The sequence below is a fragment of the Sapajus apella genome, unplaced genomic scaffold (assembly GCF_009761245.1).
Source record: "Sapajus apella isolate SASKATOON/1434 unplaced genomic scaffold, GSC_monkey_1.0 scaffold25, whole genome shotgun sequence".
Taxonomy (NCBI): domain Eukaryota; kingdom Metazoa; phylum Chordata; class Mammalia; order Primates; family Cebidae; genus Sapajus; species Sapajus apella.
Window position 1 is genome coordinate 12,547,618 of NW_022436965.1, and position 15,860 is coordinate 12,563,477.

Below are 15,860 nucleotides of genomic sequence, written 5' to 3' on the forward strand. Positions count from 1 at the left end.
CAAAATAATAAAGGATGGTTCACTCCTGCCTATTTGCAAGGTCAAGAGGAGTTCCCAGCTGTGGATTTAATACATGTTGTTGTTTTTTTTTAAATGGTGGCAAAACATGCCATAACCTAATATTTATCATTTTAATGATTTATAAGTGTGCAATTCACCGGCATTAAATACAGTCATAATGTTGCATAATCATCCCCAACAAAAACTCTGTACTTGTTAAACATTAATTGCCTCTTTCCCCTTCCCAACCCCTGGTAACCTCTGCCCTTTCTTTCTCTGTGAAAATTAATGTACATTCCTTTTTTTTTTCATTCTCCTTTTTTTTTTTTATTATAGTAAAAAACAGATAACATAAAATTTGCCATCTTAACCATTTTCAAATGTACAGTTCAATAGTGTTAATTATATTCACATTGTTGTGTGACAGATCTTAAGAACTTTTTCATCTTGTAAACCTGAAACTATAGCCATTAAACCACATCTCTCCTTTCCTCCCTTTTCTTAGCCCTTGGTAACCACCATTATACTTTCTGTTCCTACGAATTTGACTAATTTAGATACCTCCTGTTAAGTGGAATCATACAGTATTTATCTTTTTATGTTTGGCTTATTTCGCTTAGCATAATGTTCTCAAGGATCATCCATGTTATTGCATGTGACAGGATTTCTTTCCTTTTTAAGCCTGAATAATATTTCATTATATGTATATATCACATTTTGCTTATCAGTTTTCTGTTGATGGACACTGGGTTGCTTCTACTTCTTGGCTATTGTGAATACTGCTGCTATGAATATGGGTATGCAAGTATCTCTTTGAGACCTTGCTTTCAATTCTTTTAGATATATATCAGAAGTGGAAATGCTAAACCTATTTTTAATTTTTTGAGGAAACTTCATACAGTTTTCTGTAGTAGTTGCACCATTTTATAATCCCACCAACCGTGCTCAAGGGCTTAAATTTCCCTCGCCAACATTTTTCACTTATTATTTTATGAGACTAGCCATCCTAATGGGTGTGAATGTATGTTGTTTTTTTTTTTTTTATAATTTCTTTTTCTTCTTCTCTGTCTCCTCAGCCTGGCATGGGAGGGCAGGATTGTGGTGGTGGGATTTGCTGGAGGAAACATCGCTTCTGTGCCAGCCAACCTTCTACTCCTGAAGAATGTCTCTGCCATGGGCCTGCGCTATGGTCAATACAAAGAAACAAAGTTTCCTGTCTTCTCCAAGAGCCTGTCTTCATTGCTTCAGTACTGCCAGCAAGGGCGCATACAACCATATGTCGGAATGGTTTCCAAGCTGGAGGAGGTGAGACGTACTTAAGGGATGTGATGCGGATGAGGCCAGGAAATACCTTGTGTCAAGCTGTTGGGTATAAATTTATCTCTGGATACTATAAATCCTCCTTTTACAAAATAAAAAGGTGAAAATGCAACACAAACTAGTGGAATTGCACAGGAGTCGGGGCCACAGGATTTTTCCTAGTCTTCTGGGTTGTATGGCCGTAGACTCAGGCCCAATGTGAATCTGAATCCCTGAAGGCCATGTGAAGCTGAAATTTGAGGGCTCTGTCCACATTCCTGCTCTCTCAAATAGGGGAAAGTTACGGTACTTTAGAAAATGATTTACACATGTTGATATGAACTTTGAACTCTACAGCATACAAGTCTAAGAAAGTGCTTGGCATGACATTTGGTTTTAAAATATAGATGCTTTAAAGCACAACCAGATGATCTACGTTGGGGTTCTGTGAGAAGAACACTAAATCGTGCCTGGCATCATAAGACTGTAATTCATCCATTAGTCACTGTAGTTAATTTTGTTGGCTATTCACTCCCTTTTTTCTTTCCGCCCAATCTCATTAATGTGGCTTATACTTCCTCCGGAGTGTAACTGTAAGCATGCATATGCAATATAGTTGTAAATGTGAATCTGTTAGGCATTCACTGTGAAGTCTTTATTATTTTTTTGACTTAATTTGTTTTAATGTTCAAAAAAACTGTCTTGGTAACTCCTGTCAGCCATAGATGGAGGTGATATTTTGTTCAAATGCAGATTAGTGGAGTCCAAGCTGTCGGTGCCAGACTTCATGGCTAACCAGCCTTCCATGGTTGTTTCTTCCTGTGAGGAGACACATTCTTTTCAAACATGGCTTATTTTCTTTGTCTTTTTAGTATGTAAGTTAGGAAGATGGTGTTCAGTGGTAAAGAGAACCTAACTGTCCAGTGGAATACTGGTTGGATGCCAGTCACAGCTTTGTCCCTCCAGCTGTGTCATTTTGTGGAAGTCCCCTTGCTTTTCTGACTTCTGTTTCTGCCTCTCTAAAATTAAGTGTTATGAGTAGTTTTCAGACTGTGCTGCAGGAGCCACAGCAGGGATGTGGGGCTGGGGGCAGCAGGTGTAGATGTGAGCGGCTTGTTCTCTGGGACACCATCGCTGCTGGAGTTTGAGTAGCTGTACATTTTAACTACTTTGTTCAAACTTTTAAGAAAAGGACTTGTGACTTAAAAAAATGAAAACCCCAAGTTCTGAGTCCCCTTCCATCCTGCGGCTTTTAGCATGTGACTTCTAACCGGATGTTTGCTTTACCTGAGGCTATACCCGTTGATAAGGGATAAGGACAATCAGGTATACAGAAGTGGAAACAAGTGTTAGTTTGAACTGCCTCTTCTCCCTCAAGGTCTTTTAGGTGCTGTTTAGGCAGGAGGTAGATTATGGTTTTAATTATCCCCGTTGAAGTTCTCTCTCCTCTGTAAACATGAATTGACTATGTAATTACTAACCACCTGTCAGCTTCCATTTGCCCTTCTCCTTTCCAGTGAGGGCTCAGCATGTGGGATTTATAGACTTGTTCTCACTCTGCTGCCCTTGGTGTAATTGGGTGGCTCTTTAGGCCATGCTCCCTAACACATTTCAAGCATCTCATTCATACACCATCCATTTACCTTTTCTTCTTTTTCTGTTTCTTTTAATATGCAAACCATTTAGAGGATTAATAATGGGAATGACAGCTCATATACATTAGGTGCTTACTATGGGTCAAGAACTATGCTAAACACTTTACATGCATTATCTCCTTTAACCTTCACAACAACCCTTTGAGGTCTCAGCAACTTTATTACATTTTACAGATGAAAGAATCAGGACTTGCAGAGGCTAGGAGCCTTGCCCAGTGATAGGTAGGAAGTAAATCTAGTCTTGGACCGTCTGATGCCAGAATCTGGGCTTCTTATGACTGTGTCAAACTCTCTCCTCAAGCAAGCCAAGAAGTCACTTCTGAGAAGCCTTATTTTATAGAATGAAGTTTATCTATTTATCATAGAATTATCTGTGTGAAATAACTATGTTGTAGTTAAAATAACCAGTACTCTTATATTTTCCTGAGCAGTACCAGAATTTATATATTTTGTTCTTTGTTCTTTTGAAAATGAAGATGGTTAAATAGATATATAATTAATTTCATTGAACTTTAAAGCCTGGGTAAGAAAAACATTAAATGAGCAAATTAGTAAACATGTAAATTGTTTAATACTGGAAAAGTTTTTTATCAGGACCTGTTTAGGTTTGGAAAATGACCACTGTACTGTATATAGAGAAAATACAAACTAAAAAGCACTAGTGAATCTGACTGGCTTGCATTTTCTCCTGAATATGTGTACTTGCAGATTTAACCTTGGTAGTTGATATTAATATGACCACAAACTTTGCACCGTAGATTTTTGAGTAGGCACAGGGTGTGAACTTCCGTAGGACTCTGCTTCTCCTTTATTTACTTGTGATTACTTGTCCAATGCCCGTCTTTCCCGTAGAGCATAAACTGTGCACAAGCAGGGTCATGTGCTATCTGCACCTCGATATCTCCAGCTTCTGGCAGGCACTCACATATCTGCTGAATGACTGTGTATGAGTATGGGGCTCTGGGCTCAGACTAGCAAAGTTCAGACGCTGTGGGCAAATTACACATCTTTGTGCCTTAGTTTTCTCATCTGTAACAGGAGCAACAATATACCCTGTCTCCTAGGGTGATTATGAGGGTTAAATAAGATGATACATGTAAAAGCACATAATGATTGTAGTAACTTTTTAAAAGCATAAGATATTGCCATGTTAAAATACGGAGTTGAGCTTTTTCAGTTCCCCTCAACTGTAACATTTTTGCATTGATGTCTCAGAGGGAAGGATTATAAGACAGTCTTTAGATTTTGAATACTACTTAGAATTTATTATTTTCTGAAGGATTATATCCATGCTGTGGTGGGTGGATCATGAATTGGTCCTGTGATCTGTCCAGAGGAGGGCATTATTTAGATGTGCAGTGTCTGCTTTCTGTATGGAGCGGTCCCTGAACATGTCAGCTTGACATGGTGTTTAACCTCACAGATCTGAACTTGTTTATTATTTAGAAGTCAGGTGAGATCATCATATGAACAGATGGATAGAAATTGTTAATGGATAGAAATTGTTTGCTTGAAATTTTCTGTGTATCTGTGGCATATTCTTAAAAATGAAACTACTCTTTTAGTTTAGAAGGTCTATTAATTATAGCCCATTGTTCTAGACCCAGTTTGTGAAACTCCCCATATCTGCTGGCCCCACCTGCTCCAGGCCTTGGCCATTTATCACGCTTTTCCAGTGATGACTCCTGTAGCTGATCCTGTGGTTTATGCAGCCCAAATCACTATCCCTGGGATGCATCTCCTAACATCGTTAATGGCCTCGTCCTTTCCTGGGTTGGGAGCTGATCCTACAGGCAAGGGCTCCATTCTGCTCATGACAGAGGAGCTTCTGCAGCTCTGGTGCAAAGGTTTGATCCAAATGGACCTGTTGAAGCCTCTGGCTTTCCCAGAAACTGTATGCAGGGGCTGGGCAATGCAGTCCAGAAGTATAGGTATTTCACTCCATTGAGCAAGCTTTTCATTGGGAGGAATGAAAGGAGATAAATTGTTTGCTTTTTCTCCTCCCTGTTGACTGTTTCATATGGCTCCCGCTTCTTTTTTTTTTTTTTTTTTTCCAGACGGAATTTTGCTCTTGTTGCCCAGGCTGGAGTGCAGTGGCGTGACCTCGGTCACTGCAACCTCTGCGCACTGGGTTCAAGTGATTCTTCTGCCTCAGCCTACCAAGTAGCTGGGATTACAGGCACCTGCCACCACACGAGGCTAATTTTGTGTTTTTAGTAGAGATGGGGTTTCACCATGTTGGTCAGGCTGGTCTCGAACTCCTGACCTCAGGTGATCGACTTGCCTCGGCCTCCCAAAATGCTGGGACTATAGGCATGAGCCACTGCACCCAGCATTTTTTTTTTCTTTCTTTCTTTCTTTTTTTTATTGTGAACAACCATTGCTACTATCCAGTGGCTTCTCTATAGATGTCCTGTGAGAACGACAGCTAACTGCGTGTCCCCCGAAGCTACAACCAATTCAAAATCAGTAACACAATGCACTGTAGTTTCTCCTTCTTTCATTGATTTGCTTCACTTTTTCCTTTACTCTTGCCTCTCTGGGATTGCAGCCCTTAGTGATGCATTAGGGCATAACTTTTGATTAGGTTCTATTTTCTATGGGCCAGGCTGATGCTCAACTTCAAAAATTTATTTATTTTTATGTTTAGTACCACATTGCCTGACTTTTTAAAAAAAGTTAAGCTTGTTGAGATATAATTTACATATAATAAAATTCACCCTTTTTAGATGTACAGTTCTCTGAGTTTTGACAAACCTGTAGAGCATATAGCTACCCCACCACAGTCAAGATATAAGAACATTTCCATCACCCCCAAAACCTCCCTTGTGTGCCTTGTAATTAGTCTCCTTTTCCTACTCCACAGCTACTGGTAGTCACTGACCTGTTTTCTTCCTGTATACTTTTTCTTTTCTGGAATGTCATGTAAATGAAATCATACAGTATGTAGACTTTTGAGTTTGGTTTCTTTCTCTTTGTGTCATGCTTCTGAGGTGCACCATGTTGCTTCGTGTGTCAGTAATCCATTCCTTTTTATTGCTGAGTAGTATTTCATTGTATCGATGTACCACAGTTTTTAAATTTTTCATTCACCAGTATACAGACATTTGATTGTTTTCAGTTTTTGGTGATTATAAATTTATCTTCTATAAACATTCATGACAGGTGTAGACGTATGGTTTTATATATTTTAGGACTGAAATTTCTGGGCTATATGCTAGATGTATGTTTAACTTAAAACAATTTACACAGATGTTTAATTGGTTTTACTTTTTTCCTCATTCTCCAGTGTTGCCTAGATAACATCATGAAGCAAGAATGTTATGAGGCAAGGATTGAATTGTAGCTGCTTCTGAATGATAACGTTAAAATAAATCTGTGCAGAATTCTAAAAATAACAGATGTTGATGCCCCTTCAAAAGTGGGCACCTTCAGTGATATCAGCAGCTCTTTCTCTATGCCTCAGTTATTCAGAAGCAATTCTGTTTCAGTTTCCATATCCTATGACTTTGAAGACAAGGCCACTGATACCACATTCCTACCAAAGCCCATATTACACAGGTTTTCTATTTCTTTTGCTGTATTCTGGATTAGAAACTGGTGCTCTGGCATACAAATGTGCCCAAAGTTGAGCTGTCTGTCTTAACATTTTGGGATTTTGCTTGTATTGGTTTGCTACTACATGTTTAGCTTTTAATAAATTGGCAAACTATTTTCCACAGTGCTTGTGCCATCTTGCATTCCCCATGTATGAGAGTTCCAGTTGCTCTGCATCTGCCAAAACTTAGTCTTGTCAGTTGTTTCCTTGAATGTTCGCCATTTCATTAGATTTGTAGAGGATCTAAGATTTAGATAAACTTAGATCAATGATGTGATGAATGTAATTCACCTTAAGAACATACTGCTAGCCAAAAGTTTTTACCTTTTGAAAACAATCCCATTTCTGTAGGCTGGGGTTGAACCTCGTTAAAGCATAAGTCTCACAGGGCCTGTAAAACAATAGCACAATGAAAAAAACAGTATCTAGGTAACAACTAATATGATGAGTAGAACAGTACCTAACACCTCAATGTTAACATCAAATGTAAATGGCCTAAACGCTCCACTTAAAAGATACAGAATGGCAGAATGGATAAAGAGCCACCAACCAAATATTTGCTATCTTCAAGAGACTCTCCTAACACGAAAGGATTCATGTAAATTCAAAATAAAGGGGTGGAGAAAGAGGTTCCACACAAATGGAAACCAAAAGCAGGCAGGAGTAGCTTTCTTATAGACAAAACAGACTTTAAAGCAGCAACAGTTTAAAAAAATTCAAAGAAGGACATTATGTAATGATGAAAGGATCAGTCCAACAATAAGTTATTATAATCCTGCATTTATATGCATCTAACACCGGAGCTTCCAGAGTTACAAAACAATTACTGCTAGACCTAAGAAATGAGATAGTAATATAATAATAGTAGGGGACTTCAATACTTCACTCATAGCAGTAGACAGATTGTCAAGACAGAAAGTCAATAGACTTAAACGATACCCTAGAACAAATAGACTTAACAGATATTTACAGAACATTGTACCCAACAGCTGTAGTACTCTACATTCTTCTCATCAGCACATGGAATATTCTCCAAGATAGACCATATTATAGGTCACAAAACAAGTCTCAATAAATTTAGGAATATCAAAATCATATCAAGTATCTTCTCAGACCACAGTGGAATAAAACTGGAAATCAACTTCAAAAGCAACCCTCAAAAACTGTATAAACACATGGAAATTAAATAATCTGCTCTTGAATGATTTTTTTGGTTAACAATGAAATCAAGAAGGAAATTAAAAATTCTTTGAAATGAATAATACTGACACAACTTATCAAAATCTCTGGGATACAGCAAAAGAAGTACTACGAGGAAAGTTCATAGCATTAAATGCCTACATCAAAAAGCATGAAAGAGCACAAATTGACAACCCAATGTTACATTCAAAGAACAAGAGAAACAAGAACAAACTAAACCCAAACCCAGAAGAAGAAAAGGAATAAGAAAGATCAGAGCAGAGCAAAATGAAATTGAAACAACAACAACAAAATACAAAAGATAAATGCAACAAAAGCTGGTTCTTTGAAAAGATAAAGTTGGTACACCATTAGCAAAATTACCCAAGGAAAGAAGAGAGAAAATCCAAATAAGCTCAATTAGAAATGAAACTGGAGATATTACAAATGATACTACAGAAATAACAAAAGATCATTCAAGGCTAGTGGGAACACAAGTACAAACTAGAAAATCTAGAGGAAATGGATAAATTCCTAGAAACATACAACCCTACTAGATTGAATCAGGAAGAAACAGAAACCATGAACAGACCAATAACAAGAAGAGAGATTGAATCAGTAATAAAAAAAAATTGCCAACAAAAAAAAGGAGCCCAGGACCAGATAGATTCACAGCTGAAGTCTGCCAGACATTCAAAGAAATATTGGTTCCAATCCCAGTGAAACCATTCCAAAAGATAGAGAAAGAGGAAATGATTCCTAAGTCATTCTATGAAGCCAGTATCACCCTAATATCCAAACCAAGAAAGGACATAACAAAAAAAGTAAACTACAGACCAATTTCCCTTGTGAATATAGAGCAAAAGTCCTTAACAAAATACTAGATAACCAAATCTAACAGCCCATCAAAACGATAGCACATCATGATCAAGTGGGTTTCATCCCAGGGATGCAGGGATGGTTTAACATATGCAAGTCAATAAATGTGGTACATCACATAAAAAGAATTAAAAACAAAAACTATATGATCATTTCAATAGATGCAGAAAAAGCATTTGATAAAATCCAGCATCGCTTTATGATAAAAACCTCCATAAAACAGGCATAGAAGGGACTTACCTCAAATTAATAAAAGCCATTTGTGACAAACCCACTGTCAACATTATACTGAATGGGGAAAAGTTGAAAGTATTCTTGTTGAGAACTGGCACAAGACAAGGATGCCCACTTTCAGCACTCCTATTTAACATAGTACAGGAAATCCTAGCCAGTACAATCAGGCAAGAAAAAGAAATAAAGGATATCCAAAATGGAAAAGAGGAAGCCAAATGGCTGCCATTTGCTGATGACATGATTGTATACCTAGAAAACCCTTAAGACTCATCCAAAAAGCTCCTAGATCTGAGAAACGAATTCAGTAAATTCTCAGGATACAAAATCATTGTACACAAATCAGTTGCACTACTGTACACCAACAGTGATTAAGCTGAGAATCAAATCAAGAATTCAGTCCTTTTTAATAATAGCTGCAAAAACAAAAACAAAAACAAAAACAAAACAAAACAAAAAAACTCCTCCAAAAACCCTAGGAATATACTTAACCAAGGAGGTGAAATATCTTTATGAAGAAAACTGCAAAACACTGTTGAAAGAAATCATAGATGACACAAGCAATGGAAACACATCCCATGCTCATGGATGGGAACAATCAATATTATGGAAATGACCTCCTGCCCAAAGCAATCTACAGATTCAATGCAATTCCCATCAAAATATCATCATTCTTCACATAACTAGAAAAAAATCCCTAAAATTCATATGGAACCAAAAAAATGCCCATATAGCCAAAGCAATGCTAAGCAAAAAGAACAAATCTGGAGGCATCACATTACCCGACTTCAAGGCCATAGTTGCCAAAACAGCATGCTACTGGTTTAAAAATAGGCACATAGACTAATGGAACAGAATAGAGAACCTAGAAATAAAGCCAAATTCTTACAGTCAACCAATCTTCAACAAATCATACAAAAACATGAATTAGGGAAAGGAGACCCCATTTAGTAAATGGTACTGGGAAAACTGGCAGGCCACATGTAGAAAAAACAAACTGGATCCCTATCTCTCATCTTATACAAAAATCAACTCAAGATGGATTAAAGACTTAAATCTAAGACCTGAAAAACTTCTGGAAGATAACATCAGAAAAACTCTTCTAGACATTGGCTTAAGCAAATAAATTGTGACTAAGACCCCAAAAACAAATGCAACAAAAAACAAAAAATAAATAGATGGGACCTAATTAAACTAGAAAGCTTCTGCACAGCAAAAGAAATAATCACCAGAGTAAACAGACAACCCACAGAATAGGAGAAAATATTTGCAAACTATGCATCTGACAAAGAACTAGTAACCAGAATCTACAAGGAACTCAAACAGCAACAAAGAAACAAATAATTCCATCAAAAGTGGGGGAAGGACATGAATAGACATTTCTCAAAAGGAGATATACAAACAGTCAACAAACATATGAAAAAATGCTCAACATCACTAATAATCAGGGAAATGCAAATTAAAATCACAATGAGATACCATTTTACTCCTGCAAGAATGACCATAATTAAAAAGTTAAAGAACGATAGATGTTGGTGTGGATGTGGTAGAAAGGTAACGCTTTTACACTGCTGGTAGAAATGTAAATTAGTACAACCACTATGGAAAACAGTATGGAGATTCCTTAAAGAACTAAAAGTAGAACTGTTGTTCAATCCAGCAGTCCCACTATTGGGTATCTACACAAAGGACAAGAAGTCATTATATGAAAAAGACATGCACATACACATTTTTAGCTGCATAATTTGCAATTGCAAAGATATAGAACCCACCTAAGTGCCCATTAACCAGTGAGTGGATAAAGAAAATGTGGTATATGTAAATCCTGGAATTCTCAGTCACAAAAAGGAATTTTAAAAATGCCTTTTGCAGCAACTCGATGAAGCTGGAGGTCATTATTGTAAGTGAAGTAACTCAGGAATGGAAAATCAAATATCGTATGGTCTCACTTATAAGTGGGAGCTAAGCTATGAGGACTCAAAGGCATAAGAGTGACATTAATGAACTTTGGGGTCTTGGTGTGGCGGAAGATTGCAGTGGGGATGGATAAAAGGCTACATATTGGGTACCATGTATACTGCTGGGTGATCGGTACACTAAAGTCTCAGAAATCACCACTAAGTAACTTATCCATGAAACCAAAAACCACCTGTACTTCAAAAACTAATAGGAAAAAACCCAGTCCCATTCATCTCAGATATATTCATTAATTCATGATTTATTTTATTCATCAAACATTCACTATATGTCAGTCAATAAAAAGTAAGATTTAGCCTTGCTCATAAAGAGTTTATTTTTTAGTTGGGAAGATCTCAAGGGAAGAGCCAGTTTCTAATGAATGCACACATCAATATGATATATTTAGAAAACTCTAAGTTACTTTGATTATTCCTGATTGAAGAACTAGTTAAAAATTCCAACAGCAGAACCTTCATATCCTAAAACAATAGCAGTGTTCTTATCCTGCTCCAAATGCCAGGTTGCATTTCTCCAGAGACAAATTTAATTATGGCTTCATCCAACTGAAGGCAGAAAACCAGGGTGCTGGGAACAGCCTGTGTATCTATTATATCTAGGCATCGGTATTGTGCAGTCTTCCTCTCTGTAACACAGCCTGCAGAATCCAGGAGGAAAGTGTCCCTAGGCTATCTGAAGTAGCTATCCAAAGACTGGTCTAAAGCCATACGCTTTACTTTTCAGTTTCTCACTCAGATCCTTATTACCTTGATTAAACTTCCAGTCCTTAACACCACTGAGAGTCAGTCTGTTTTCCCAGCCCAGACAGAGACCACCAGGTAGAAAGGGACAGAGTTGGATTATTTTTAGAAGCAGCTACAGTTACAACAGAAGTGGCAACTGGACATGGAAAGGTGACAGAATATCGGAAAAACAAGGTAAGATAATGGATGTTCAACATTTTGAAATGCTCAAGTCATGGAATGAGAAGATTGTGCTTTCCCCCAGTATTTTCTGTTATAGAAGTCACAGAAATTTGTGACACATTCTAATAAAGATTCATATGCAATATGATTAAAATTAGCTTGAGCATTTGAGAGGACAGCTTTCTTTTTATGTTAACATTTATTTGCAGAAGATTCTTCATTCCCTTAGGATGCCAGCAAAAAAGTATCACTAGCTTTAATAATATTTATTTTCTCAAGTATTTTCTATTGTTGGGCTATGACACATCTCTGGGAACAAGTGACTTCTAACTGACAGAGAGAGTGATGCAGCTGTGAGTCACCTGGAAATGACTGACAAGTGGGATGAGTGTTTCAAACATCTGTCTTAGACCTCTTCCACCTCTTGTCGAGAGTCTAAATTTGCTTAGATGGGAAAGGTCTCTGTAAGGCACAGAGCTCTGAAAGGTAGATGTTTTAGAAACCAGGGATTTCATACGGCAGAGGAGTTGCCATGATTGATTTGTTCCTGTACTTATTTTACTTTATTTTTCTTCTTATTTTTTTTTTTTTGGAGAATCTCAAATGGAAAGGGTTGATTAATCATAATCTTTATTTCAAAGCACATTTTCATTGTTGGATCATGGAAAGCTGATCTTTTGTTTTGATGTCGGTAATTTTATGAATGTCTCTATTTACTTATTCCCTTTATCCTCGTTTCCCACTGCCTCTCCCTACTCTTTTTCCTTCCTTCTGAGCCAGTCTGTGATGAGTTTGACGTGTATCTTTGGATTTACACTTCCTTGTAAAACAAATAGAGTCAATTTGTGTGTTAATTTCTTTTTAAGTTACATAAATGGTGTGAGGCACTAGACCTTGTTCTGTTTCATAAACTCTCTCAGCGCTGTCTTTTTAAGATCCATCTGTGTTGCTGTTCCTGTATCCAGTTCATTGCTTCCCACTACCACATCGTGCTGCATGACGTACCTCCACCACAGTTTACAGATTCATTCTCTACTGATGAACGTTGAGGTTGACTTGATTCCCTAATCAATCCATAATAGAACCGCAGTAAACAGCCTTATATGTGTAACCTGAGGGACTTGTTCAAAGGTCACTTTGGGGTTATTTTCCCAGGCGTAGATTGTTGGGTCATAGGATGTATGCATACTTAATTTGACTGCCAATTACTCTGTAGAATGACTTGACCAGTTTGTGCCTCTATCAGCAGCACGTGAGAATTCTTGACTATTTGCCACCCTGTTGATATGTCCAACATTCAGATTTTTGCCAAACTGATAAGGCGTAAAGTGGCACCTTACTCTTTTCATTTGAGTTTTCCTGATTTCTAATACATTTAAGCATCTCTTTATATACATTTGGTATCCATTCAGGTTTCCAGTGCTTTGAATTGCAATTTAAGCTGTTTGTGTAGTCTTGTATTTGGCTTCCTGTCTCTTTGGGTTTTGTTCTTGTTTATTTGAGAGGAGGTCTTGCACTGTGACCTAGGCTGGAGTGCAGTGATGCGATCATGGTTCACTGAAGACTACCTCTGGGCCTCAAGCAATCCTCCCAAGTTCAAGTGACTTCCTGCCTCAGCCTCCTGAGTAGCTGGGACTACAGGCATGTGCCACCATGCCCGGCTAATTAAAAAAAAATTTTAATAGAGATGGGGTCTCCCTGTGATGCCCAGGCTGGCCTCCAACTCCTGGACTCAAGTGATCCTCCCAACTTGGCCTCCCGAAATGCTGGGATGACAGGTATGAATCATCATGCCTGGCCTTCCTGTCTTTTTCTTACTAAGTTGCAAACGTTCCTTGTGTATTCTGAAACATTGATGTGCATACAAATTACCTGGGAATCTTGTTAAGATTCAGATTATGATTCAATGAGGATAGGATGGGACTCCAGATCGCGCATTTCCAATAAGCTCCTAGGTGATGCAGAAGCCTGGGGTTCTTGAACCACCCTTTGAGTCGCAAAGCTCTAGATGTTAGTTTGAGACTTTGCAAAAGTCTTCTTTCACATTTGTCATGCTACTATCACTTTTGTCTAGATTTAATTGCTTTTTGTCTAGATTTAATTGCTTCACAGCTCTAAAAAAATCCCCTGCGCTCTACATAGTCATCGTTACCCCCAGCCCCTCAGTCCCTGGCAGCCACTGATCCTTTTACTTTCTCTACAGTTTTGCCTTTTCCTGAATTTATATGGTTGGATTCAGACTGCATGTAGCCTTTTCACACTGGCTTCTTTCACTTAGAAATATGCACTTAAGGTTCCTCCATGTCTTTTCTTGGCTTGGTGGATCATTTCTTCTTATCACAGGATGATGTTTCGTTGTATGGATGTACCACGGGTTGTTTTTCCATTCACCTATTTAAGGACATGTTGGTTGTTTTCAAGTTTTGGCAATTGTCAATAAAGCAGCTATAAACACTTATGTGCAGGCTTTTGTGTGGACACAAGTTTTTGGATCATTTGGGTAAATACCTAGGAGTGAAATTGCTGGATTGTATTGTGAGGATGTGTTTAGTTCTGTAAGAAACTGCCAAATTGTTTTCCAAAGCGACTGTACCATTTTGTATTCCCTCTAGCAGCAAATGGGAGTTTCTATTGCCCCACATCCTCACCAGCATTTGCTGTTAGTATTTTGGATTTTAGCCATTCTGGCAGGTTTGTAGTGGTGTCTCATTGTTGTTTTAATTTGCAGTTCCCTAGTGACATGCTGTTGGGCATCTTTTTATATGCTTATTTGCCATCTGTATATCTTCTTTGGTGACGTGTCTGTTCAGATCTTTTGCCTGCTTTTTATTGTTAAGTTTTAAGAATTATGTGTATATTTTAGATACAAGTCATTTATCAGATATGTGTTTTGCAGATATTTTTCTCTCTGACTGTGGCTTGTCTTTTTATTCTTTTAACAATGCCTTTTGCAGAGCATAAGTTTTTCACTTTAAGAAGACAACTTACCAATTTTTTTTTCATGGATTGTGCTTTTTTGGTGCTGTATCTAAAAACTCATTTCTAAACCAAGGAGACCTAGATTTTTCCCCATATTTTCTTCTGGAAGTTTTATAGTTTTGCATTTTACATTTAAGGTCTATGATCCAGTTTGAGGTGGTTTTTGTGAAGAGTATCAGGTCTGTATCTAGATTCATATTTTTGCATGTGGATATCCAGTTTTTCTGGCACCATTTGTTGAAAGACTATTCTGTCTCCATTGAATTGCTTTGCTCTCTTGTCAAAGATCTGTTGACTATATTTGTATGGATCTATTTTTGGATTCTCTATTCTATTCCATTGATCTGTTTGTCTGTTCTTTCACCAATATGACAATGCCTTGATTACTGTAGCTGTTTTAGATATGTTTTGTAACCTTGTACTTCCTAAAAAAGATTCAAGATAGATTACAATTTCAGTTACATAGGAAACAGGACAATTTTAATAAAAAGACAAAAATTATTAAACATAAAAATATTGATTCTTCTGCCAGTGGCTCCATTATTTCAAAAGCTAGAAAACGAAGAGCTATTACGGTGGAGTATGGACAGGTCTAGGACTTTTTACCGTCTGGCGTGTATTTGACAACACTGAGAATTACGCATTTAGATAGAAATATTGAGCTTGGGTTATTCCTGAATGTTGTTTTCCTTTGCATTTGTGATAATTAGTTAGTATTGCATACTTAGTTATTTATAGTTCATTGGAGATACATCTTAATATGTTGGTTATTTTAATTACTGAACTAGCAACAACTGTTTGTTGAAATATCCATATATGCAAATCTGACTACATTCTTTTGCATTTTGTTTTAGGTCAATGATGCCTTCCTTCATGTGATACAGGGGAAATCCATGGGCAAGGTGCTTCTCGCTCTTAAATAAATCCTCACCTCAGCAGCAAAGTTAACATGTCCAGATCAAAACTCAACATCTTTCGCAGAAACCTGATTTCCCTTCTGTGTTTCCAAAGGTGTTACCACTTTCCTTACTAATCCAGGTTTAAAATCTTGGAGTTAGCTTTGATTCTGTTTACTAATTGCTCCTAATTAATATGGTTATATAATTTATCGTCCAAACTTGGACCTTGTTGAGAGTGAAAGGATGCCATTAGTCCTTA

General features: G+C 37.5%; 1 protein-coding gene across 1 annotated transcript in view; it reads left to right on the plus strand.

Moving 5' to 3' along the window:
• LOC116559951 (quinone oxidoreductase-like protein 2) overlaps positions 1 to 15,645 on the plus strand; it is a gene marked incomplete at its 5' end in the record, with an annotated part of 27,756 nt that extends 12,111 nt beyond the window's left edge. Inside the window, 2 exon segments of the mRNA XM_032291116.1 lie at positions 1,077 to 1,305; positions 15,557 to 15,645. Of these exon segments, the coding sequence (XP_032147007.1) occupies positions 1,077 to 1,305; positions 15,557 to 15,625 (298 nt within the window).
• Between the last annotated feature and the right edge of the window lie 215 nt (positions 15,646 to 15,860).